Below are 23969 nucleotides of genomic sequence, written 5' to 3'. Positions count from 1 at the left end.
TTGCCTACAGTAAACATACCCCTATTTCAACATTGCCTACAGTAAACAGCCCCCTATTTCAATCGCAGCACATTCGACTAGAGGTGTGGCTGCATTCTGGGTGGATCCCAGGCTGTTCCCTTCCTTCTTTGGTTGTATTGCCCCTACTGGTTGCACTAAGAAGGTTGGTTCCAACTAGAGAATGACACGGGGAAAAAATCTGTCCCCGTCCCCGCCCCCGGCCCATCATCCTCTGCACCGCCCCGTCACCGCCATTCCATTCACCGCCCCGTCACCGTCACTGCCATCCCTTTCACCGCCCCGTCACCGCCACTGCCATCCCATTCACCGCCCCGTCACCGTCCCCGCAGCATCCATATAAGCCTTAGTACTCTAATATTTAGCGTATTCCATTCTTATAAATCAAAGTTCCTGCTGCTGAACTAGAGAAAGAGATGTTCAGCTGGCAGGGCTTTGTTTATAAATTTTTATTAACACAACTAATATACCACCATAATGTTTCCGACAGAGGACAAGTATGCAATAAATGCATTTTGCTGTTTCAATGCCAGTGCTCAGCAGAACAACAGACAGCAATATGGACATTCACCTTATGTAGTACTTTTTTAATATATAAAAATAGGCAAAATTAGTTGCTGTTTTATCATTATATTTTCTTGCCATTATAGTATTCTTCATTGATCATTTTTCTTTTTAAATTCAAAACAAATTCAACCTATCTTGTGTCCCAGCATGAATTCATGTTTCACTCAATTGGCTGTTTCAAGGGAATTAACCCTCCAACTTCCATTTGCAAAAATACCCAATGTTGTTCCTTCTATGAGCAATATTTAAATTATGAGGAACAACATTGGGTATTTTTGCTGAATTGTGTGACACCATTTGGGCTGAACATGAAGATTGAAAATGCCTGGTTAGCCCTGGACAAATGATTTGAACAGCCAGGAGCCTGTCCTGGCCATTTAAATCATTTTGAATATCTAGTCCAATGATAACAGAATTAGGGTGATTATAGAAACATAGAACTTTGTTGATCACTAAAAACAGTGGAGACTAAGGGTCTATCAAGCTCAGCATCCTATCTTTGACACTGGCCAGTCTTGGTCTTTGGAACTGCCCATTGTGTCAGAAGCAATAGGGATTAAGTGACTTGCCCAGGGTCACAAGGAGTGTAGTGTAGCTCTAACCACTGGATTTAGAAGTTGGCTTCTTTTGGGATCTTTAACTCATCATCGCTAGGACTCGAATCTGAGTCCGTGGCACCTAACATAGAATGGAATTAGTATGGCAAAGTAATGAAGAATGGTCCAGCAACCCCCACCCTCCCTCCACCTCACCTTATATTCGTTCCGAGTTTGCCGGCTTCCTTTTTCCCTAGCCGCACGCGTTCAAAAAGCCGTGCATTTAGCCAGCTCCCTCCCTCCACCTCACCTTAAATTTCGAGTTTTCCGGCTTCCTTTTTTCCGAGCCGCACGTGTTCAAAAATCCGTGCACGTGCAGCTTCTCCTCTCCTGCAACTTCCTGTTTCCGGTTGCGTCAGAGGAGAAGATTGATTGACTCGTGCAGCCGCGCGTGCACGGATTTTTGAACACGTGCGGCTCGGAAAAAAGGAAGCCGGAAAACTCGAAATTTAAGGTGAGGTGGAGGGAGGGAGCTGGCTAAATGCTACGGGCGGGCGGGCGGGCGGTGGCTGTGGGGACTGCGCGATCCTTGATACCTCACTGCGGAGACAAGACCATTCACCGCCCCGCGGGCGGTGAATGGCCTTGTCCCCGTCGCCGCAGCGACTGCTAGTTTTCTTCCCCGTTTTCGGCGGGTGACCCGCGGCTAAAATGCGGTGGCCGCGGGTAAACCGCCACCGTGTCATTCTCTAATTCCAACTACTCTTATGTGTAATTGTTGTTTAATGTTAAATTGTTATGTTACATGTTTATTAATTGTTATTTCTTTATCATAAGTAACAGAGCAGAGCAGAATGTGGTTTGTGCTGGGGAAGCTCCCCATGCCCCTCCTTCTGTTTTCTTCTGTTTCTGTGAAATTCAATTGCTTTGGTACCAACTGAAGAGGGAGCTGTTCTCTGCAGAAGGTGAGGAGTTCAGAGATTTAAAGTAACATAACATAGTAAATGACAGCAGATAAAGACCTGAACAGTCCATTCGGACTGCCTAATAGTCACACTCATTATATTTATGGTTAAATTGTCTTTTCTTTAATGTTTCTAGGCAATAGACCATAGAAGTCCACCCAATTTAGGTTAATTTATAAAACTTTTTATGTTGGATTTGGGTATTATCTCCAGTCATGTTGTGCTTCAAACCAGCATTTCCTATTAATGAAGAAGCTGGAAAAGAAATGAAGCCCAGTTTGATCAATAACTAAATTTAGAGTGTCTTAGTGTAGCTCCAAATGAAGCCTGAAGTGTGTCGTGATAGCTGGGCTTTGCTTGGCCTTTGTTGAACACAAGGTAAAGGTACACATAGATAGAAGTGGGGTTGATGAGGCTGGATGGATCTCACTCTGCCTTCTGTATTTTTCTAGCACTTATCAGTTATTTTTAATAGGGAAATAACTGTGCCTTTAATGTAGTGCTGTGAGCTCCACATTCAAGTCTGTGTAGCAATTAAATCACGCCAAATGAGACCATGCTGTTGTCACATGAATCCTCCTTTGGTCTGATACGCCTCCTGTATGTTTCTGAACTTGGCAGCACTGTTTTTATCTTAACCAACTAACGAAGGACTCTTGTAAATGTATTGCAGTGTCTCCTGAGCTGAGCAGATGTTGACTATTTACAGGCCATTGTTCAATTGCAAAATAGAATTTTTTTTGTTCTGTACCTAGCCCACCTGTGTCTTTGAAGAAGAATGGTATTTATGTAATGCTTTTCCTATTTGCATAGTAATTTGGGTTGATATTGACCCAGATTATTGTCATAATTCTTGGTCTTCTCCTTGAAAATAAAGTGTAGTAGTTTTTCTCCAGACCTGAGTTGAATACAATATTACAACTTGGATACCTGAGGTGGGTGCACAGCTACGTCTTCTATGCAAGTTTGCTTTGATTATTCCTCTCACCTTGTTGTTGGGAATCTACAAAGTGACTTGCTCAAGGCCATGCAGAGAGACAGGCAGAATGGAAATTGGGATTACCTGTAACTGATACAACTTTATGTAATCTAAAAAAAGAAGGAAAGCACCCCACGATAAATGTACCAAAGAAGAAAAATGGGGGAAAGGACTGTGCACATCAATCTGAGATAAAAGCGAGTTTATTGGATACAATCATATATTATTTGACAGCAGATGAAAACCCGAATGATCCATCCAGTCTGCCCAACCTGATTCAATTAAAATTTTTTTTTTATTCTTAGCTATTTCTGGGCAAGAATCCAAAGCTCTGCCCGGTACAGTTCTTAGGTTCCAACTACTGAAGTCTCCGGCAAAGCTCACTCCAGCCCATCTAAACCATCCCAACCATCGAAGCCCTCCCTAGCCCATCCTCAACGAAACAGCCATGTACCGACACAGACCATGCAAGTCTGCCCGGTACTGGCCTTAGTGCTTCAATATTTATTATTATTTTCTGATTCTAGATCCTCTGTGTTCATCTCATGCGTCTTTGAACTCCTTCACCGTTTTCCTCTCCACCACCTCTCACGGGAGCGCATGCCAGACATCCATTACCCTCTCCGTAAAGTAGAATTTCCTTACATTGCTCTTGAGTCTCCCACCCCTCAACCTCAAATTATGTCCTGGTTTTACCATTTTCCTTTCTCTGGAAAAGATTTTGTTCTACGTTAATACCTTCAAATATTTGAACATCTGAATCATATCTTCCCTGTCCCTCCTTTCCTCTAGGGTAATCTAATTTAATCCAGTCTTCAATTTATATACCGAATAATTTCCCGAAGGAACTTCATTCAGTTTACAGTTAAATAAAAAAATAACATAACATTTAGTATACATATTCAGGGCTTCAAGTCTCTCCTCATTCGTCTTTTGGCGCAAACCTCCTATCATTTTCTTCGCCCTCCTCTGGACCGCTTCAAGCCTTTTTGAGTCCTTCGTCAGATATGGTCTCCAAAACTGAACACAATACTCCAAGTGGGGTCTCACCAATGACCTGTACAGGGGCATCAACACCTTCATTCTTCTACTGGTCACACTTCTCTTTATACAGCCCAGCATCCTTCTGGCAGCAGCCACTGCCTTGTCACACTGTTTTTTCACCTTTAGATCGTCGGACACTGTCACCCCAAGGTCCCTCTCCCCGTCCGTGCATATCAGCCTCTCACCTCCCAGCATATACAGTTCCTTCCGATTATTACTCCCCAAATGCATTACTTTGCATTTCTTTGCATTGAATTTTAATTGCCAGATATTAGACCATTCCTCTAATTTTTGCAGATCCTTTTTCATGTTTTCCACTCCTTCCTCGGTGTCTACTCTGTTACAAATATGGCATCATCAGCAAAAAGACAAACCTTTTCTTCTATCCCTTCAGCAATGTCACTCACAAATATATTGAACAGGATCGGCCCCAGCACCGAACCCTGAGGGACTCCACTATTCACCTTTCCTTCCTCCAAGCGACTTCCATTAACCACCACTCTCTGATGTCTGTCTGACATCCAGTTTCTAATCCAGTTCACCACTTTGGGTCTTAACTTCAGCCCTTCAGGTTTGTTCAAGAGCCTCTTATGAGGAATCGTATCAAAGGCTTTGCTGAAATCCAAGTAAATTACATCTAGCATATGTCCTCGATCCAGTTCTCTAGTCACCCAATCAAAAATTTAAATCAGGTTCGTTTGGCACGATTTACCTTTTGTAAAGCCATGTTGCCTCAGATCCTGTAACCCATTAGTTTCTAGGAAGTTCACTATCCTGTCTTTCAGCAACACTTCCATTATTTTTCCAACAACCGAAGTGAGGCTTACCGGCCTGTAGTTTCCCGCTTCATCTCTGTGACAACTTTTGTGAATAAGGCCCGCATCCACTCTCTTCCAATTTCCAGGAACCACTGCCGTCTCCAGAGATTTGTTGAATAAGTCTTTAATAGGACCCGCCAGAACCTCTCTGAGCTCCCTCAGTATCCTAGGATGTATCCCGTCTGGTCTCATCGCTTTGTCCACCTTCAGTTTTTCAAGTTGTTCATAAACACTTTCCTCTGTGAACAGCACAGAATCTACTCCATTTTCTCATGTTACTTTGCCAGACAATCTTGGTCCTGCAGGATTTTCTTCCGTGAACACAGAACAGAAGTATTTGTTTATCATGTTTTCTTTTTCCTCATCACTCTCCACATATCGGTTCCTAGCATCTTTTAGTTTAGCAATTCCATTTTTTCATCTTCCTCCTTTCACTAATATATCTGAAAAAAATGTTGTCTTCCTTTTTTACATTTTTATTATTTCATTTTTCCGCTTACGCTTTAGCCAGACATATCTCTCTCTTGGCTTTCAGTTTCACCCAGTAGTCCTTTCTGTACTCTTCTTCTTGGGTTTTTTTTTTATATTTCAGGAATGCCAACTCTTTTGCCTTTATTTTCTCTGCAACTAGTTTAGAGAACCATATCGGTTTCTTTTTTTCTCTTGTTTTTATTTATTTTCTTCACATAAAGTTCTGTAGCCATTTTTATTGCTCCTTTAAGCTTAGACCACTGTCTTTCCACTTCTCTTATGTCCTCTAATCCTAACAGCTCTTTCTTCAGGTACTCTCCCATTTTATTAAAGTCCGTATGCTAGAAATGTAAGACTTTTAGTATTGTGCAGCCGCTCTCCACTTTAGCTGTTATATCAAACCAAACCGTTTGATGATCTCTACTTCCCAGGTGAGCACCCACTCGAACATTAGAGATACTCTCTCCATTTGTGAGGACCAAATCCAATATCGCTTTTTCCTTTATGGGTTCTGTCACCATTTGTTTGAGCAGAACCTCTTGAAAGGCATCCACAATCTCCCTACTTCTTTCCGATTCCGCAGACGGAACTTTCCAGTCCGCATTCGGCAGGTTGAAGTCTCCCAACAGCAGCACCTCCTCTTTCCTTCCAAATTTTTGGATATCCACAATTGGATCCTTATCAATTTGCTGCGATTGAGTCAGAGGTCTGTAGACTACACCCACGTAGATAGAATAGAACATATATGATAATCAGTCTTTCCTTGATATCCTTCCAGACCCAACATGGTCCGTGTTTTGGCTTCAGAAACGAAGCCTGCCTCGGGTGTAGATGAAGATCCAATAGATGGCACTGAAACACCTTATCATCAGAAGGAAAAATATTTAATTGCACAAAGAAAAATAGCAATTCTACAATGAAAGTACTTTGATGCAGAATCATTCCGCTTACTGATGCAATCTTCCATTTTTAAAAAAAATTTATTTATCAATTTTACATAGTATTCCTAAGCATAACATCTTGTACAGTAAGATTGTAATGAAAAACTAAAAATTTAAAATAAAAATAAAAAATTACAGTATAAGAGATATTAACATATTCTCCTTACAAAAACAATCTATAGTCCACAATTAATTTATGATCCAAGACTTCAAAAGAGTGACTATAACAATCTAGGAAAATCAATATAATCTTAAGAAAATCTGAGTGACTGAAATTGCGGAGAGTAATTAAACATATGACTCAGTTGTTCCTTCCATTATTTCACCTTTCTCAAGACGTTTCAACGCTGCAAATTTTGTTAGGTGTGTCGGATCAAAGAAAACATATTTATCTGAACCATAATTAACAATACATTTACAAGGAAATCTGAGGAAAAATTTTCCCCCCACTGAAATTACTCCAGATTTTAATAACAGAAACTGCTTTCTCCGTTTTTGAGTCTCTTTGGTGACATCTGGGAAGATCTGCACTTTCTGACCCAGAAACTCTTTAGTTCTGTTTTTAAAGAACATCTTCATTATCCAGTTCTTATCTAGCATCAATGCAACAGTTACCAACAATGTCGCCGGTTTAACCAGTTCACTCATTGAAGTTTCCAGTAATGTAGTAATATCCAATTGTGGTTCCTGTTGTCCCTCATTAATCAATTGCTGGTCCAATTTTCTATCAGGCAAATAAAATACTTGTGTGACTGGTGGAATTAATTCTTCTGAAATTAAAAAAATCTCCATGAAATATTTTTTTAACATTTCCCTAGGGGACATAGAAAGAACCCTAGGGAAATTTAGAAATCGCAAATTGTTGGCACGATAGCCATTTTCAATCATTTCCAGTTTCCGCCTAATATTAATACAATCTTTAATCACAGTTTCTTGTACTTGTTTGACCCCTATTATTTCAATTTCACTTTTTTAAGAAATAGTTTTAACTGAGGTCATTTCTGATTGTAATACAGTGAGTTCTTGTTCCTGTTTATCAATTTTCATTTCCAGCACTTTAATTTGTGGATTCAATGAGTTTCCCAATTTAACAACTAGGTCCCAGAGAGACTCCATTGTGATTTCAGTGGGTTTTTCAACCATGAAAGAAGAAACCTCACCTCCCAAGTTTGTAGGTTTTGGGTCTTGTTGTGCCTCCCTCTTCCTCGATGTTCTAACCGTAGTATCACTCTCCAAACTCAAAAAGTCTTTCAGTAGATCCGTGTCATAGCTCGCTGATAAACAAGTCTCTTGGGTTACAGACACTGCCTCATTGGATGCGCCTGAAACCCGCAGCGAGCTAGTGTACACCAGAGGAGTGTCTCTCGCTTCAGGGCTCAGCATAATCTCTAGCCCAGGGATCCTTGCGGCATCACTCTGTATCGCCGAGTCCTGCGGGCGATTCCCTGAAGCTGTCGACTCCCTCTGAAGCCCATTCAAGAGCTTCTCAATAGTGAGAGGAGGAGGATTTTCAGAGCGCCACGAGGCTCCAACGGCACTTCTCCCTCTCCTCTTAGGCATGGGGAAACTCTCAAACAAAGCTGAGCAGGTACAATAAAGTAGAATTTCAAAATTCTACCGAACGCTCACGAGACGCTTCTGAAATTCAGCCACCCGCCGCCATCTTGGATCCCTTTCATGATTTTCGCAATCTTCCATTTTAAGCATGCTCGACTGTTGTAGCATCATTTACTTGGGGTTTTTCAAGAAAACGAAATTAAACTAAAAAAAGTTTATAAAACCATTCAAAGACTCCAAATTATTTAAAATTCGGCAGTTCGACTGATTTTTAGTATAAAAAAATGTGAACATATAACCCCCTACTATCAAAAACTTCATTGGCTGCCCCTGGAAGCAAGAATGTTGTTCAAATTTACTTGTCTTTGTTTCAAATCTATTCTAGATTTGGCCCCCATATACCTGGTTTCCCATTTTAACTTGGATTGCTCCATCAGACCTACACACAGAGTTCATATGTTTAGCCACCCAACAATAAAGGCCTGTCGATATAGAACTTTTGCTTTCCAAGCAGATCAACAGAACGATTGGCTGGGTAACATCATTAAACACTCCTCATCCTATCTGAGTTGTAGAAAACTAGTAAAAACAAACTTGTTTAACTGATTGTAACCTAGAACTCTTAAACCCTTAGCTCTGTATTCTGCTTACATGTACTCGACGACTTTTCATTGTGACTATTTCGCTGATTGTCCAGCTCTTCTTATTGTAAACCGCTTCAAACTACTATGGCTTTGGCGGTATATAAGAATGAAATTATTATTATTATTACTAGAGCTCTGTGGCTGCATAAACACGAGCAACATATACTATTGCTATTTTACTTTACACCATTACGTATTTTTCCTTCTGATAAGGCGTTTCAGCGACATTGATTGGATCTTCATATGCGCCCCTGAGGCAGGCTTAATTTCTGAAGCTGAAACACGGACCATGTCGGGTCTGGAAGGATATTGAGAAATGACTCATTTTTCCATCCCGTCCCGGCGAGTTCTTTTCCTGTCCCTGCCCCATTCCTGCAAGCTGGGTCCTCATCTGCACAAGCCTCAAACCCAGAAAAAACCAAGATTTTCTTGGCAAGTCCTACCTACAAGTTAACAAATACCTCTTTGAAATTAAACGGGTTAAACTACCCAATTAACTCTACTATCAAAATCCTTGGAGTCATCCTGGACTGATGCCTGACTTTCGAAGACCATACTAATGCTCAGGTTAAAAAATACTTTTGTACCCTCTGGAAACTTCGCACCATCAAACACTACTTTGACTTCCTCTCCTTTCGACTGCTGGTCCAATCACTAATCTTAAGCATTTTAGATTACTGCAACATTATATACCTGGGATCCTTTAAGAAAACCATTAAATCGTACAGAATGCTGCCGTTCGCCTCATCTACTGTCTCAAAAAATCGGATCATGTAAGCCCGTATTACAGAAAACTGCACTGGCTGCCGATGGAGGCAAGGATCATCTTCAAGTTTGCTTGCCTCTGCTTCAAAACCTTAACAAGCTCATCCCCAATTTACCTGTCGCACCATTTTGAATTTTCAGGCCCCACCCGCAAACGTAATGCCTACCTGTTTGCCTTCCCGTCCTTAAAGGGCTATATCTACAAGAGATTCCTTGATAGATCTCTGTCATTCCAAGCAGGCAAACTGAATAAATGTCTAACCACCCTCATTTCAAATGCACCCTCCTACCAAAACTTCAGGAAATTAATTAAAACCTATCTCTTTGATAAATTTCTCTGACTCCTTCCCTGCCTTGTATCTCTGATATGCCTCCGGATATATCTGACTACTCTCGACTTGCTAAGCTAATCTGAATGTGTTGTATGTAACATCGCTGTCTGTGTACAGTCTCTTCCTCTGTAAACCGCTCTGAACTGTTGTGGTACTGCGGTATACAAAAATAAAGTTATTATTATTATTAAAATTATAAGTATGTTTGAGGTTTGTGCAGTTAAGGCTGAGCTTACAGGAATGAGACAGGGACAGCGACAAAACTTGCGGGGACGGGGAAATTGAGTTCCTGCGGGGACGGAGAAAAATTTGTCCCCGTGTCGTTCTCTAATCCAGAACACTTTGGGCTTAAGGCATAGCTTTTGAGCAGGTGGCCCTGACAAGCAAGGGTTATTCAGACGTAGTCATCACTATGTCGCTCAGAAGCAGTCCATGGTGGCAGCCTTTGCTAAGGACTGGAAGTCCTTTCAGTGCTGGTGTGCCGTGAAGGATGTAGAGCCCTTGCAAGCTCTGATTTCAGTAGTCCTGGACTTTTTGCAGGAGGGACTTCAGAAGGGGCTGTTGGTAGGTTCTCTGAAAGGGCAGACAGCAGGTCTTTCCTGTTTCCAAGCTTGGGGGAGGGGGAAAGAGGCTCCTTGGCATCTCACCCAGATGTCACCCAGTTCATTAAAGGGGCTGTGTGGTTGCACCCTCCAGTGCATTCACTTTTCCCTTCCTGGAACCTTAACATTGGGTTGGAAGGTCTTGGTACTCTTCTGTATGAGCCCTTAGGGGAGGCTTACCTTTTGGATCTTACAGTCAAGACAGTGTTCCTGGTGGTGATTATGTTGGCGAGATGGGTTTCCAAGTTATAAGCTCTTTCCTGCAGGGAGACATTCCTTAGGATCACTGAAGAAGGGCTCTCCTTACACATGATTCTGTCATTCTTGCTGAAAGTAGTCTCATCCTTCCATATCAATCAGTAAGTCCATTTGCTCACTTTTCATCTCACGGGGTCTAAAAAAAGGATAACGCGTTGCATTTGCTGGATGTCAAGTGAGTGCTTCTTCAGTACCTTGAAGTTACCAATGAGTTTCGCTTTTCTGATCACTTTTTTGTTCTGACCAGTCATGGCAAGAAAGGGATGCTGGCATCTAGAGCCTCGATTTTAGAGATGGATTAAAATGGCCATTTCCTCTGTGTATGTGGGCTGGGTAAACAGTCATTGATTGTGTTGAAAGCGCACTCCACTTGGACAGAGACCAGGATTATCTTGCTTGAGGAGATTTGTAGAACAGTTACATGGTCTACCCTTCATACCTTTTATCAGGTTCTATAGGATGGATATAGCAGCCAACAAAGGTGTGACTTTCGGGTCCTCCTTTTTGAAGGCAGGCTTAGCGGGCCCGCCTTAGACTCTGGGGACTGCTTTGGTATGTTCCTAGCATTCAGAACCACTAGACACACTGTACTAGAAAGAAAGATTAGGTTCTTAACTCAGTAATCTTCTTTCTTGTAGATGTGTCTAGTGGTCTTGAAGCCTCACCCGGTTTACGGGCTTTGCCTGTCTTCTGCCTGAGGATCAATCTGGACTGGAAGAATTTTCTGTCTCTCAGAGAAGCTGTGAAAAAGAGATATGATGCATAGGTAAATCATCATGACCATACATTTTGGTTTAAGTCTGCTTGCTAGCAGGTCATGCGAATAGCTTCGAGCTCTATATATATTTGGTATTGGTTGCATAAGTTTGAATGGTATAATGTTATGTTTATTACAGAGCAGAACAAAATTGTAGTGTCTGGGATTTTTCCCCATTTTCCCTCTTCCTGTTATGTCTTATTACAGAGCAACTTAATTGCTTTTGTACAAACTGAGGGGGCAGGAACAGCTCCCTGGGAAGGAAGTGGAGTTCAGGACCACTAGACACATCTACACGAAAGAAGATTACCGAGGTAAGGACCTAGTATTTCTATTTTTCCACTATCTGCCCCAAGGGGCACTGCAGCAGGAAACAGGCTGCAACTACAGTGCTGGATTTGACTTGCTGGATAGACACATCTATGTGACCCACGAGAGGGCAGATGCCTCTGTGGAGATGGACACTGGTTGGGCTTTATTCTAGATGTACTGCTGTGGTCCAGGGATAGAGTAAACAAATACAAGTTGGACCACATCATGGACTGATGGTTAAGAGGGTTAGGGATCAGTAAGCAGTGGTGCTGGAATACTGCTAGTATATGGCACAAATTGCAGTGGGGAAAGAATGATGATGGCTTTCTGACAGTGATATTGACATTCTTTCCATTAGCTAACCCTTCTTTCTGCTGTTTGTTTTCAGCTTTTCATGAGACGCAAGCCTCCGAAAGGCCTGTATGTTTTTGGAGATGTTGGTAAGTTACTGTGGATGGCAAAAACCTTAAGAACCTGCGTTTAGAGAAGCTTTACAGAAATTGATCAAAGGGTTCAGGAAGATACTGCCATGTACAAGTGTATAGCTGCATTAAATTACATTAGTGATTTCTATTCCGCCATTACCTTGCGGTTCAAGGCGGATTACATCCAAACTAAAACAAAAATTACATTCAAAATTTGAAGGAATAGAATAAACGATGACATAGAATTTTTAAGGTAATATATGATGGGTAAAGAGTTACCAAAGGGAAGTGGAGGTCTTTAGGAGATAAGAATAGGGTGAAATTATGGGTTTTAGATAACATTTGGTAGATAAAAGAGTATTAGAGAGATCTAAGGGTAAATAGAGTGTTGGATATTGGGTTGGGTATTGGGTGCTGCACTAACAACTGGGGTAACATTAAGGGCTGGAAAGAATTCCATGAGCTCTGCTCCCTCCACATCCTTCCCCTTGCGTTGGTCTGATGGTTTCCTATTGATCCTTTGTACTTCTATCTTCTCCGAGGATAAGCAGGCATAATATTTTCACTGAAGGGAATAGACTTAGTAAATAAAGACAGACTGTTCACCCTCTCCAAGGTAGGGAGAACGAGAGGACACTCTCTAAAGTTGAAAGGGGATAGATTACGTACAAACGTAGGGAAGCTCTTCTTCACCCAGAGAGTGGTGGAGAGCTGGAACGCTCTTCCGGAGTCTATTGTAAGGGAAAACGCCCTCCAGGGTTTCAAAATTAAGCTGGACAAGTTCCTGCTAAACTGGGACATACACAGGCGAAGCTGGACTCATTTTAGAGCACTGGTCTTTGACCTGGAGGCCGCCGTGGGCATGATGGACCACTGGTCTGACCCAGCAACGGCAATTCTTATGTTATTATGTGGGTGATGTCATCCACAGAATCCCCTACCAAGTGCACTGTCACTTAAAATTTTTAAGGCAGCACCTGTACTATGCGTGTGCCAGTGCCTTCCCACCCTATCTTGGCTTGCAGGACCTGCAGTTATTAATTTTCTGCAGAGCTGAGAAGCTGTGTCTTTGGTGTTGTCTTCAACATGTCAAGCTTTTCAGTTTTTTGGTGACTTCTTGTCTTCATTTTTCATTCTTTTAGTCATACTTTTTTTTTCTTTTAGCATTTTCCTATATTCCTACTGACTTTGTTTTGATCTGTTCAACTTTTTACTTTTTGGCCTTCGGGCCAATTCAAGCCCTCTTTTCTTCCCGGGAATATCAATCATTTTTGGATTCTTTTTCACTTGAGCTCCCCGGGCCATTGACCTTTTGACTTTGCTTCAAATGCTTTCCCCTCCATGTCAAAATAGGTGTTGAGCGGCTTTAAGACCATTTCAGGCTCTGATCCACATAATTGGTGTGCCCAGTGCCTCAGTCTTGAATATCAGGACATTACCTGTGTCCGGTCTCTCTATGCAAAAGAGGTCACTTAAAAGCTGCAAACTACAATTTGAAAAATTATTTGGTATTGCATCAGCATCAACATTACGCATTGCTGAAGATTTGGAACCTGATGCTTAGCCTCATGTGACCCTAGTATCTGTGACACCACATCTTGAACATCAAGCAACAGGCTCCTTACAGTGTCAGGACTCTACATCAGTGGTTACTAACCCTGTCCTGGAGGACCACTAGGCCAGTTGTGTTTTCAAGATAGGCCTAATGAATTTGCATGGAGTACGGTATATTTGCATGTCTTACACCTCCATTATATGCAGATTTCTCTCATGCATATTCATTAGGGCTATCCTGAAAACCCGAATGGCTTAGTGGTCCTCCAGGACAGGGTTGGGAACCACTGCTCTACATCATGCCTTGGCCGTTGAAGGATGCAGCACATAAGAAAGCTAACAAAACACAAACATTCTTTCCCTTCTAGACATATCACTGCATCCTCCCAAACATCGACACATAGTAAGCGTTGACACCCAGATGATCATTCTCCATCGCAGAGGCATACCTAAACATCAAGGTCTCCCACTCCACACCAGCCAGTATAGCAGACTGCTTCCATGCCTGTTTCTTTTGGTACCAACACTGTCTCTTCAGGAGGAGATCTGGCCTTTCCTCAGCATTGGAGTTGGCACGAGCCCATTCGACACACACATCATCGATAATAGATTTATCTCCTGCATCACCTCAACACACAGTTTATTCTCTCATCGATGTACACCTACAAGGGAGTACTTTGATCTGTCTGTTTCAGATATCTCCATCACTCAGAGTATTCAGCAGAAGAGTCCTACAGTGTACCTTCAGCTCCTTCACCACCTTTTCAATGATGCACATATTTGCTTGAGAGTCTTTCTTTTACTGGCTTCATAAGACAGATGGGGCAGGTATTGCCCATCAAAATGAGGAATCTTATTCAGAACTTTTTTGAACTCCATGATTTTGAAACACTGCCAAATGAGTGTATTAAGGTACCTTTAACATAGTAACATAGTAGATGACAGCAGATAAAGACCCGAATGGTCCATCCAGTCTGCCCAACCTGACTTCAATTTCAATTTTTTCTTCTTAGCTATTTCTGGGCAAGAATCCAAAGCTCTACCTGGTATTGTGCTTGGGTTCCAACTGCCGAAATCTCCGTCTGAACCTACTCCAGCCCATCTGCACCCTCACAGCCATGGAAGCCCTCTCCAGCCCATCCTCCCACAAACGGCCATATACAGACAAAAACCGTGCAAGTCTGCCTTAGTTATAAAGGACATTTTATTTAAAACCTAGAAGAATCCCTTATCAGTTCAAGTAGCTCCTAGAAAAATGGATACGTCCTGGATTTGACAGAACTTAACATCAGCACCATTCACTAGTTGTCTGCCCTCAAGTGTTCTTACAGCTCTTGTTCTTATGCTTCTGCTCCTCCAAACAGAGAAGCCCGAACATTGCTCTTTTGGTAAGCACATATTCCATATTCTGCTTATAATAATAATAATAACTTTATTTTTCTATACCGCCATAGTCAGACGACTTCTAGGCGGTTCACATCAAAAGAAGGCTGGACATTCAGCGAATTACAAATGCATGAGGGGGAATGTTACAGAAGAAAAGGGTATAGTAAGGGGAGGAAAAATAAGAGGGGTTGTAAGGGGAGGGAAGTGAGAGGGGTTGCCTGAGAGATTGCTTCGGGTTTGTAGGGAGAAAAGCGTGGTGAGCAAAGGTCGGTCTGTTTAGGTGATGAATTTGTCAAACAGAGTGGTTTTGATTGATTTTCAGAATGCGTTGTAGGACTGTCTGGTTTTATTTATGTAGTTTCCCAGCCAGGATTGTTAGCTTGGAACATGAAGGTTCTGTCAAGGAAAGATTTGTATTTGCAGCCAGTGATTTTAGGATAGGCGAAGATGTTTTTGTTTCTGGTTGTTCGTGTGGGGTTGTGTAGAGTGAAGTGTGTTTGCAGGTATGAAGCTGCTAGGCCTCAGATTTGTTTGAAGCAGATGCATGCAAATTTGAACTGTATTCGCGCTTCTATTGGTAGCCATTGCAGTTTTTTGTAGTATGGGTAACGTGACCATTTATTTTTTTTCATCAAAAGGGGATATCTATTAATTGTCAGTCCCGCCCCCAATCCCACCATAGCCCCACCCCAATCCTGCCTAAGCCCCGCCTCAACCCTGCCCTAACCCCGCCCCCAATCCTGCCCCCAATTTCTTCCATTCATTTTTCATGTACACATAATATATCATAAGAACATAAGAACATAAGAAGTTGCCTCCGCTGAGGCAGACCAGAGGTCCATCTCGCCCAGCGGTCCGCTCCCGCGGCGGCCCATCAGGCCCATTGCCTAAGCAGTGGTCCCAGACTATCCCTATAACCTACCGCTACTCTTATCTGTACCCCTCAATTCCTTTATCCTCTAGGAACCTATCCAAACCTTCTTTGAAGCCTTGTAACGTGCTCCGGCCTATCACAGCCTCCGGAAGCGCGTTCCATGTGTCCACCACCCTCTGGGTGAAAAAGAACTTTCTGGCATTTGTTTTAAACCTGTCTCCTTTTAGTTTTTCCGAGTGCCCCCTTGTACTTGTGGTTACCCGTAATCTGAAAAATCTGTCCCTGTCTACTTTTTCTATACCCTTCAGGATCTTGAAGGTTTCTATCATGTCTCCTCTAAGTCTCCGCTTTTCCAGGGAGAACAGCCCCAGCTTTTTCAGTCTGTCAGTATATGAGAGGTTTTCCATACCTCTTATCAGTTTAGTTGCTCTTCTCTGGACTCTCTCAAGTACCGCCATGTCCTTTTTGAGGTACGGCGACCAATATTGGACACAGTACTCCAGATGCGGTCGCACCATTGCACGATACAGTGGCAGGATGACCTCCTTTGTCCTGGTCGTGATACCCTTCTTAATGATACCCAACATTTTGTTTGCTTTTCTTGAGGCTGTGGCGCACTGTGCCGACGCCTTCAAAGACGTGTCCACCATCACTCCCAGGTCTCTTTCAAGGTTACTTACCCCTAGCAGTGATCCTCCCATTTTGTAGCTGAACATCGGGTTCTTTTTCCCTACATGCATGACCTTGCATTTCCCTACATTAAAGTTCATTTGCCATTTTTTGGCCCATTTTTCTAGCGTCGTTAGGTCCTTTTGCAGATCTTCGCAGTCTTCCATGGTATCAACCCTGCGGTAGAGTTTGGTGTCATCCGCAAATTTAATAACTTCGCAATTTGTTCCTGCCTCCAGGTCATTAATAAATATATTGAACAGGAGCGGTCCCAGCACCGACCCCTGCGGAACTCCGCTCGTGACCCCATGCCAGTCCGAGTAATGGCCCTTCACTCCAACCCTCTGTTTCCTGTCCGCCAGCCAGTTTTTGATCCATCGGTGGACCTCCCCTTGCACCCCGTGTCTCCACAGCTTTTTAAGCAGTCTTTCGTGCGGTACCTTGTCAAAGGCTTTTTGAAAGTCAAGGTAAATGATGTCAATGGATACCCCTTTATCCACCTGTCTGTTTACCCCCTCAAAGAAGTACAATAAGTTTGTGAGGCATGACCTACCCTTGCAGAAGCCGTGCTGGCTCGACTTTAGCTGTCCATTGTTTTCTATGTGTTCACAGATACTGTCCTTAATCAGTGCTTCCATCATTTTTCCCGGGACCGAGGTCAAGCTCACCGGCCTGTAGTTCCCCGGGTCCCCCCTTGAACCCTTCTTGAAGATGGGTGTGACATTCGCAATTTTCCAATCCTCCGGGATCTCTCCAGTTTTTAAGGATAGGTTACATATTTGGCGAAGTGGCTCTGCTATTACGTTTCTTAGTTCCTTGAGTACCCTTGGGTGAATGCCGTCTGGACCTGGTGATTTGTCGCTCTTTAGTCTGTCTATCTGCCTGAGGACATCCTCTTGGCTTACCTCTAGTTGGACCAGCTTTTCATCCCGATCCCCATTTACGATGTCCTCCGGTTCCGGAATATTGGATGTGTCCTCCCTCGTGAAGACTGACGTGAAGAACTTATTTAACCTGTCTGCTATCTCTTTTTCCTCTTTTACCACTCCTTTTTTGTCTTCATATTAATTCATAATGGTAACCTTAAAATTAAAAAAAAACTACAAAGCAAACTATACGCAGAGAAAATGTTAATTATCATTTATATTTGGGGGGGTTTCAAAGATCTCAAGGCAAATGACTTTAAAATATGCAATGTCACCTCAGTAACTATAGAAAAATAGACAAATATAGTGCAAAATATAGACAGCAGATATAAATTCTCAAAACTGACACGTTTTGATCACTAAATTGAAAATAAAATCGTTTTTCCTACCTTTGCTGTCTGGTGATTTCATGAGTCTCTGGTTGTATTTCCTTCTTACTGTGTATCCTTTCTTTCTTTCTTTACTTAGGCCCAACAATTGTCCCTTTCTATTCCCTCCCTCCTTCCTTCCTATGTCCTTAGTGCCCCCCAGTGCCTCTGTCCTGTGTCCCTAGTGCCCCCAGTGCTCCTTCCCATGTGCATAGTGCCCCCAATGCCTCCTTCCCATGTCCATAATGCCTCCAGTGCCTGTCCTGTGTCCTTAGTGCCCCCAGTGCCTCCTTCCCATGTCCATAGTGCCCCCAGTGCCTCTGTACTGAGTCCCTAGTGTCCCCTTCCTATGTCTTCTCTTGCCTTTGTCCCTTCCCCGAAGCCAGCCTGCCTGCCTGCCTCCTTCCCTCTTTCCAGTGCTTGATTCACCACCCCCACCCACAGATTCTACCCCCCCCCCGCGCGATTCAACCCCCTGCCCACCCGCAGGCCCGTGTACCGCCACTGCTTGCCTGTCTGCCTCCCTGCTGCGCCGATTGAAACGCTGGGACGCAGCCAATGCTTCTTGGCTTCTTCCGACGTCAATTTTGATGTCTGAGAGGAAGTTTGGGCCAGTCAGGCAGCGATTGGCTGGCCCCGAACTTCCTCTCTGATGTCAAAATTGACATTGGGAAGAACAAGAAGCAGCGGCGGCGGCCCAGGTTTTCAATCTGCGCGGCAGGGAGGGAAAGTTATCGGCTGTCCTGGTGTCCCCGCCACAGCTTCGGGATGCTGTCCCTGAAAACGGGACATTTTTGGTGTCCCGAAGCGGTGGGTTGGGACAACGGAACAATCGGCCCGAAAACGGGACGTATGGTCACCTTAATTATGGGCTAATGTGGTCGTTTTTTCTCAGTCCGAAGAATAGGCGAACTGCAGTGTTTGCACTAATCTCAGTTTCTTTATTGTTTATTTGTGGGATACCCAGGTAGACAATGTTGCAGTAGTCCAGGATGGATAGGATCAGCGATTGTACCAGTAACCTGAAGGATGTTATGTCAAAGTATTTTTTAATAGTCCTTAGCTTCCATAATGTATAAAAACATTTCCTCACTGTTAAGTTTGTGTGGTCAGCCATGGTCAAGTATGTGTCTAGTGTGATACCCAGAATTTTTATGGTTTTTATTCGTGGTCGTTTATTTTTAGTGATGTTCTCGTTATTTTGTCATTGGGGCTTGCCAAGAAGACTTGTTTTCTCTGTGTTTATTTTCAGTTTGAAGTTGGTGGTCCATTTTTCGATTTCTATCATAATGTGTGAGAGGTTGTCTATAGTTTCAGTTGAGATGTCATTTAAGGGGATTAGGATGGATATATCGTCTGTGTATATGTAGTGCTTTAAGTTTAATTTTTGTAGTCGGTGACCTAAGGATGCTTTGTAGATGTTGAATAATGTAGGTGATAGAGAGGAGCCTTGGGGTACCCCTGACGGGTTTTTCCATGGATTGGAGTGAGTTCCATTGATCGGTAGGATCTGTTTGTTAGGAATTCTTGAAACCATTTCTTTACCTTTCCCGAGACTCCCATTGCATCAAGGCACAATAGCATGATTTCGTGGTCTACTAGGTTGAACGCACTGCTAAGGTCTAGTTGCAGAATCAGTGCGCTTTTGCCTTTGCTGAATAGATCATAGAGGTGGTTTAGTATGGAGGCTATGACAGTTTCTGTGCTATGCCCTTTCCTGAAACCTGATTGATGTTCGCTGAGGATGTTAAATTTGTCTAGGTAGTTTACTAGTTGGAGATTGACCAATCCTTCTAGTAGTTTAGTGAAGAGGGGAATGCTTGCTATGGGTCTGTAGTTGGATGTCAGTGCTGTAGAGGTTTTCTGATCTTTGGGGATAGGTGTAATCAGTATGTGACCCATGTCTTTGTTTAGTGTTCCGTTTGTAAGGGCCGTTGTTAGCCAAGTGAATAGTTACATTTTGAATTCTGGAGGGGCAATTGTCATGATTTTAGGGGGACATTCATCGAGTAGGCAGTTTGATTTGTTGTATTTGTTGAATAAATTTAGGAACTGATGCCAATTTGGGAATTCGAAGTGGTCCCAGATCATGTCTGCTCTGGTATTCTGGTCGTGGGGTTCAAGATAGTGGAGGATATCGTTTGTGGGTGTGGGTAGAGTTGTTCTTAGGTCTGTGATATTGTTTTTAAAAAAATTGGCTAGGGCTTGGGCTGATGGGGTGCTCTCGTTGTCTTTTTTCAGGATTCTTGTGTCTGTTATATCCATTTATTTTAAATCTTTGCTAAAATAATTATCAGACTATGAACTGTTCCTTCCTCAAGATCATTTAAAAGACATTTTCAGCAATTATTTAAAGACTAGTTCACTACTAGAAAGTTCATGGCTACAGCAGCTTTTTGTGCCTTTGATGTTTCATCCAGAAAAGGCTATAAAAGGGTGAAGAGGCTATAAAATAAACCCACCAGGATGTTTGAAAAAAACACCCAATTGGGCAGGAAAATCGAATCGAAAAATTGATTCAATAGGATGAATCGAATCGAAATTTTTTCCCTGAATCGGGCAGCACTATCGGGAACATTTACAGTGGCAATACACTTTGAGTTGTATTGGCTTTGAGTGTTGGATCTGGAAACTTCAGTTCAGGAATGCCTTTCCAGTGTACCTTACAAAGGGCCTGTTTGAAGAAAAAAATTGAAGAAGCTGCAGATAACCCTTCCCCCCCAACAAACAAAAAACCCATATAGATGTATGTAATTTGGTATACCAATCTGTATTATGTATGTACACTCCTCCCTCAATATTTGCAGCGGGCAGAGCTGGCCTGCGAATATTGAAAAATTGCGAATAACTTTTGGGCCAACTCTGACCCATCCCCGCATTCCTCCCGCCTTCCCCGCATTCCTCCCGCCTTCCCCCCAGCATCCCAGACCTTACCTGGTGGTCTAGCGGTCTTTCGGGGCAGGAGCAATCTTCATACGTTCCTGCCCTGTGCAGATCACTCATCCAATATGGCTGCCATGAGTTCCCGTATTCTCTTTAGATTATGACGGGAACTCATGGCAGCCATTTTGGATGAGTGATCTGCACGGGGCAGGAACGTATGAAGATTGCTCCTGCCCCGAAAGACCACTAGACCACCAGGTGAGGTCCGGAAGGCGGCAAGGAAGTGGGAGTGATTCTGATTTTAGGAAATCGCGAATAATCGAAATCGCGAGTCCTAAAACTGCAAATCGGGAGGGGGAAGTAATGTAATGTAATGTAATTTATTTCTTATATACCGCTAAACTCCGTTAGGATTCTAAGCGGTTTACAGAAAAATAGACAATAGGGTGCATTAAAATTATAAGTAAAATAGGTACTTAGAAATTCCCTTACTGTCCCGAAGGCTCACAATCTAACTAAAGTACCTGGAAAAATGACAATTAGTAGAGTAATGAAGAAATAAAATAGAGAATAGATGAGAAAAATAAGAAAATAAACATTCTAATAAGACTACAATGATCTAAAGCAGTGTTCTTCAACCTTTTTACACCCGTGGACCGGCAGAAAAAAAATAATTATTTTGTGGACCGGCAAACTACTAGGACTAAAATTTAAAAATCCCGTTTCCGCCCCATCTCTGCGAGCTCGGTCCCCACAAATCATCTGATCCCATCCACACAAGCCTCAGTTATGATTTTATATTGAATGTATTTTATTAAAGTATAAAAAGAAACAATATTCTGTAGAATTGTCATTTTATAAATACAAATAATTCAGAGCAAGGATCAACAAAACCCCTGTCTCCCCTCCCCTTCACATATATCCCCTCTACTATCAAGAAAACTGAACAAGCCAAATTATTACAGAATGCTACACAAAAATATCATGCTAACAGAATACTGAAGTAACACATGACAGGAATAGTTTTAGGGGAGTGCAACTAGGGCAACTGCCCCCTGGTCAGAGAGCGCCCTAAGCCAGCTGAAAGCTAAAGAAGCACTGCCTCGGTTTTGCAGTCCCCAGTTATGTCTAAAACCAGCTCTAGCAGGATATATATTTCAAATCTGATATATTCTAATCACAAAATAGAAATAAAATTATTTTTTTCTACCTTTTGTCGTCTCTGGTTTCTGCTTTCAATCTTTTTTTCACTCTCTTCCTTCCAGCGTATGCCCTCTCTGTCTCTTCAATCCAGCATCTGCCCCTTCCATCCACTATCTGTCCTCTCCCCCTTCCATATGGTATCTGTCTTCTTTCTATGTCCCTCTCCCCTTTCCATCCAGCTTGTGCCCCTCTCTCCTATTTACATGATTCATTCCAGCTTCACTGCTCTCTTCATTTTTATCTCTCCTACACCAGATCTATCATCGTTGTCCCTCTGCTTATTTTTCTGCTGACCCCTTCCTATCATCAATCTCTCTACTTTCTCATGCCTGTGTCTCCCCTTCCCCTCCTCTAATCTCTCTGCCAGCTGTTTCCTTCCTTTTTTCATTCTCCTTTCCCTCCTCCTCCTGTCCAGCAGTAACTCTCTTCCCTTCCTCCCCTCCCAGCAGCATCTCTCCGTCTCCCTCTCCAGTAGCAGCTGTCCCTTTTTTTATCTTGCCCAGCAGCTTCCCAGATTCCTTTCCCTCCTCCCCTCCCAGAAGCATCTCTCCTTCTTCTCCCTCTCCAGTAGCAGCTGTCCTTTTTTTTCCTGGCCCAGCAGCTTCCCAGATTCCTTTCCCTCCTCCCCTCCCAGATGCATCTCTCCTTCTCCTTATCCCTCTCCAGTAGCAGCTGTCCCTTTTTTTTCCTGGCCCAGCAGCTTCCCAGATTCCTTTCCCTCCTCCCCTCCCAGAAGCATCTCTCCTTCTCCCTTTCCAGTAGCAGCTGTCCCTTTTTCCCCCCTGCCCAGCAGCTTCCCAGACTGATAGTGGTTTTCTCCCCTCCCAGCAGCTCTTCTTACTTCCCAGCGAAGCGATTCACGAAGGCAGCCTCGGGTCCTTTGTTGGGTCGCGCCGCCTCTGAGGAAAGAGGAAGTTGCATCATCAGAGGCAGCCGCGACTCAGCAAAAGCCCCGAGGCTGCCTTCGTGAATCGCTGCGCTGGGAAGTAAGAAGAGCTGCTGGGAGGGGAGAAAGCCACTGTCGGAGGCTCCCCAAGATCTCTCCGGCCCAGCGCACGCTTCCGATGCTGATCTTGCCGGTCCTGCGCGGACCGGCAGGAAGTTCAAATGAGTCAATCTTGCCGGTCCTGTGCGGACCGGCAAAAATTTCCTGCGGACCGATACCGGTCCGCGGACCGGCGGTTGAAGAACTGTGATCTAAAGGACTTTGAAAGATTGAAAAAAGAGGGGAGATAAGAATAGATGCAGAGGGAGAACCGTTGAAGCAATAGAAATTTAAATGAAATTTGAATGATAAAATAAAACAAAATAAGCGGTAAAACAATAAGTGAGATTAAAAAGTGTAATGTTGTAACCTGTTCTGAGCTCCTCCATTGGGGAAACAAATTCCTTTATGCATTTCCACCAATCCCTCTTATTGGGAGGACTGTACTCAAACTTCACCAAGATCAGGGCCTCATTGGCCATGTTAACCTTGGTTCCCATTTCTACAGCTCTTGATCCAGGGGCTGTACCACTTGCACCCGTTCCCCGAACGATGGCTCTCTCCTTCATCCCAACCCTCGGTTGTTAGCTCGCACAGATTGGTTTCTTTCACCAAACATGCAGTCTCTGCTGTCATTGAAAGATTCAGAAAACCTTCTACTTAGCGCTGTTATCTCTTTAGGTTTATTGATGACCAGATGCACACAAAACAGTAGAACACAACAATGTCATCAAGGATTACAGTAAGCAAAACAATCCCCTGCACCAAAAGAAGGAAACCCCCCCGGAGCATCCCGTCCCTCCCCCCACCTTACTCAATAACCCAGGAATCTGCCCTAATTGCTCCGAACCAGTTAACCAGAGCTCATTAAGAATAGCACTTCTGCACCTATGATGTAACTGTGCCAAATAGGGCCCCAAATTTTCAAATAGAGTTTCTGCCCCTTCCATTTCCCCCGCACATCTCTAGCCTCCCCGCTGGCCAATTGGTGTAATAGATTGCGCCAGTACCAATACGTGGGTGCAGCATTGGATGTCCAGGACTGCAAAATACATTTGCGTGCCACCAAACACATTTTCCTATACAACAGAGTTTGAGCAGCAGACAGAGCTCCAAAAGCTTTCAGAACA

The 23969-nt window shown here is 43.2% G+C and overlaps 1 protein-coding gene across 1 annotated transcript in view; it reads left to right on the top strand.

Moving 5' to 3' along the window:
- AFG1L (AFG1 like ATPase) overlaps window positions 1–23969 on the top strand; it is a 283959-nt gene that overhangs the window by 23849 nt on the left and 236141 nt on the right. Inside the window, exon 3 of the mRNA XM_033936142.1 lies at window positions 11955–12006. Coding sequence (XP_033792033.1) covers window positions 11955–12006 — 52 coding nt within the window. The remainder of the gene's footprint in view (window positions 1–11954; window positions 12007–23969) is intronic.

This window comes from Geotrypetes seraphini, chromosome 3 (genome assembly GCF_902459505.1).
Source record: "Geotrypetes seraphini chromosome 3, aGeoSer1.1, whole genome shotgun sequence".
NCBI lineage: Eukaryota > Metazoa > Chordata > Amphibia > Gymnophiona > Dermophiidae > Geotrypetes > Geotrypetes seraphini.
The sequence above is the reverse complement of the archived record's forward strand: the minus strand, read 5'-3'. Positions and strand labels throughout refer to the sequence as shown.